Here is a 2,500-nt window from a genome sequence, read left to right as displayed (position 1 = left end):
ATGTACGCAAATTTAGTCAACCAAATAAAGCAAGTGTACATAATGTAGAAGTAAGTGAGAGGGATGACCCTTTTGTTAGTGCCTTACAAAAATTGCAAATTCAACAAACCGAACACCAGGCAAATATAGAAAATATTTTGCAAAGGATGACTCAGTTTATAACAGGGAATCCCAAAGTAACATAATCTAGATTTCCTTTGGGTAATAGTATTTATTGTTGGTACCATAATTCAGATAATCATTCGATCCATAAGTGTTCCGTATTCCATAACTTGGAACCTACAGTTAAGATGGATGTGTTGAAGAAAAACTTTATATGTTTTCATTGTTTGGGTAAAGGGCACAGTCAGAAAAATTGCCATGAAAGGAGAACATGTTTTATCAAAATGAAACATGGTAATGTTTGCGGTAAACCACATCATCCTAAATTACACTACCTGTTTTCACAAATCAATCCAAATGAAGTGAATATCAATATCAACAAATCAGAGAATTCTATTTTATTAATGATTGGACAAGTTCACTGCAAAGACAGGGAAATTGTTACTCTGTTTGACCCTGGAAGCACTAATAGTTTGATTACACACAGTAAAGCTCGAGAACTTGGTTTGTGTGGGATTCCTTATAACATTACCATGGTGACAGTAGGAAATGTTTGTGATACTGTTTCTACCAAACTTTATGAAGTCCCTCTCATAGATGTCACAGGGAAGATAAGGTCAGTACATTGTGTAGGGATTGACGATATTACTTCTGAAGTGAAACCAGTAGACATAAGTGAAATACACTATATATTCGATGTCTCCACAAATACTGACATATTAAGATCTCAAGGGAAAGTAGACTTATTAATAGGTGCGGATAATTGTGACATGATCCCAAGTGTTGTGAAAACGGTAGGGAAATTACAACTTATGAAAGGACCTTTTGGTTACTGCATCAGAGGTTCACATCAGAACTTCAAGGATAATAACACTAGATATTATAGTGCAAAGATAAATCATATACAGATTAACCGAGAATTAGATGCACTACATGGAGAACCTTGGAAAACTTTAAAGGAAGATTTGGATAATTTTTTCACAGTGGATCATTTAGGGACTAATTGTAAACTTCAGTGTGATAACTGTAGTAATTGTAACAAATGTAGTAGAGAATTGGACATTACTATAAAGGAGGAAGAAGAAATGAAATTAATACTCAAGGGTCTTAATCATCAAGAAAGGGAGAAGGTTTGGGTAGCACACTATCCTTGGATAAAGGATCCATATCTTCTCCCTAATAACTTTGCAGCTACAATAATGAGATTAAAGGGAACTGAAAGACGATTAAGAAAATTAGGTGAAATGTCTTCAAAAGCATATAAAGAACAAATTGATGATATGCTGAAAAGAGGAGTTGCAAAGAAATTAACGAAAGATGAAATTAGGCATTATTCGGGCCCAGTACATTATGTTTCGCATCACGAAATCTTGAAACCTGATTCCATTTCAACACCAACACGTATTGTGTTCAATTCTTCTGCTTCTTACAATGGACATATTTTGAATCACTACTGGGCTAAGGGCCCTAATGTATTAAACAACCTCTTTGGTTTATTACTTAGATTTAGAGAGAATCCTATTGCATTTATCGGAGATATTTCAAAGATGTTTAATAGTATAAGACTTTCAGAATTTGACTGTCATGTTCACAGATTTTTATGGAGAGGTTTAGAAGATCGTCCTCCTGATCATTATGCTTTGACAGCAGTTCCATTTGGAGACATTTGTAGTCCTGCTATTGCAGTATTGGCCATGAGACAAACAGCATATAAATATAAAGAAAGATTTCCTGAGGCTGCGAATGTTATTATAGGTGACAGTTACATGGATGACATAATTCATAGTGCAGACAACATTGATGATGCTATTGAATGCATGAATGATATTGAATATATTTTAAAACAAGGTAGTTTCCATATTAAGAAATGGGTAATGAATGGGAATCCACATACTGAGAATGACATTAATCTTTTGAATACTGAAGGAGAAAAGGTACTCGGCATAATGTGGAATCCTGAAAGAGATGAAATGTGGTTTAAAACAAATTTGAGATTCATGCCGAAGAGGGAATCCAAGATTTCTTGTGTAACGGTTAGATTAGAGACTCTTGATAAGGAATTCCCTGAGATATTAACTAAAAGACAAGTTCTCAGCCAGATAGCTACCATTTTTGATCCCATGGGATATGCTGCCCCTATCATATTATGTGGAAAATTATTAATGAGAGAGGTTATTGTATACTTGGATGAGATGGGAAAGAAACTTGACTGGGATGATCCATTGCCTAGAAATCTCAGGGAAAAATGGTATATATTCTTTAAGAGTATATTCCAATTGGAAAACTTATGCATACCAAGATGCATTAGAAATACCTCTCTTATTGAACCTAGTTTAATAATATTTTCTGATGCTAGTACCCAAGCCTATTCTGCATGTGCCTATGCTCGTTGGCAAGT

The 2,500-nt window shown here is 34.6% G+C and overlaps 1 protein-coding gene across 2 annotated transcripts in view; it reads left to right on the top strand.

Annotated features, from left to right (window-relative positions):
• Positions 1-2,500, top strand: part of LOC113802236 (uncharacterized) — a 6,917-nt gene that overhangs the window by 1,523 nt on the left and 2,894 nt on the right. For both annotated transcript variants that reach the window (XR_011398504.1, XM_070120552.1), the window contains exon 2: positions 1-2,500. This exon is cut by the window's left edge and continues 965 nt beyond it; it is cut by the window's right edge. Coding sequence is in view for 1 of the 2 variants with exons in the window: in XM_070120552.1 (XP_069976653.1) it covers positions 291-2,500 (2,210 nt within the window). In the remaining variant the exon portion in view is untranslated.

Source organism: Penaeus vannamei, unplaced genomic scaffold (assembly GCF_042767895.1).
Source record: "Penaeus vannamei isolate JL-2024 unplaced genomic scaffold, ASM4276789v1 unanchor5404, whole genome shotgun sequence".
NCBI lineage: Eukaryota > Metazoa > Arthropoda > Malacostraca > Decapoda > Penaeidae > Penaeus > Penaeus vannamei.
This window is presented reverse-complemented; position numbering and strand designations above follow the sequence as displayed.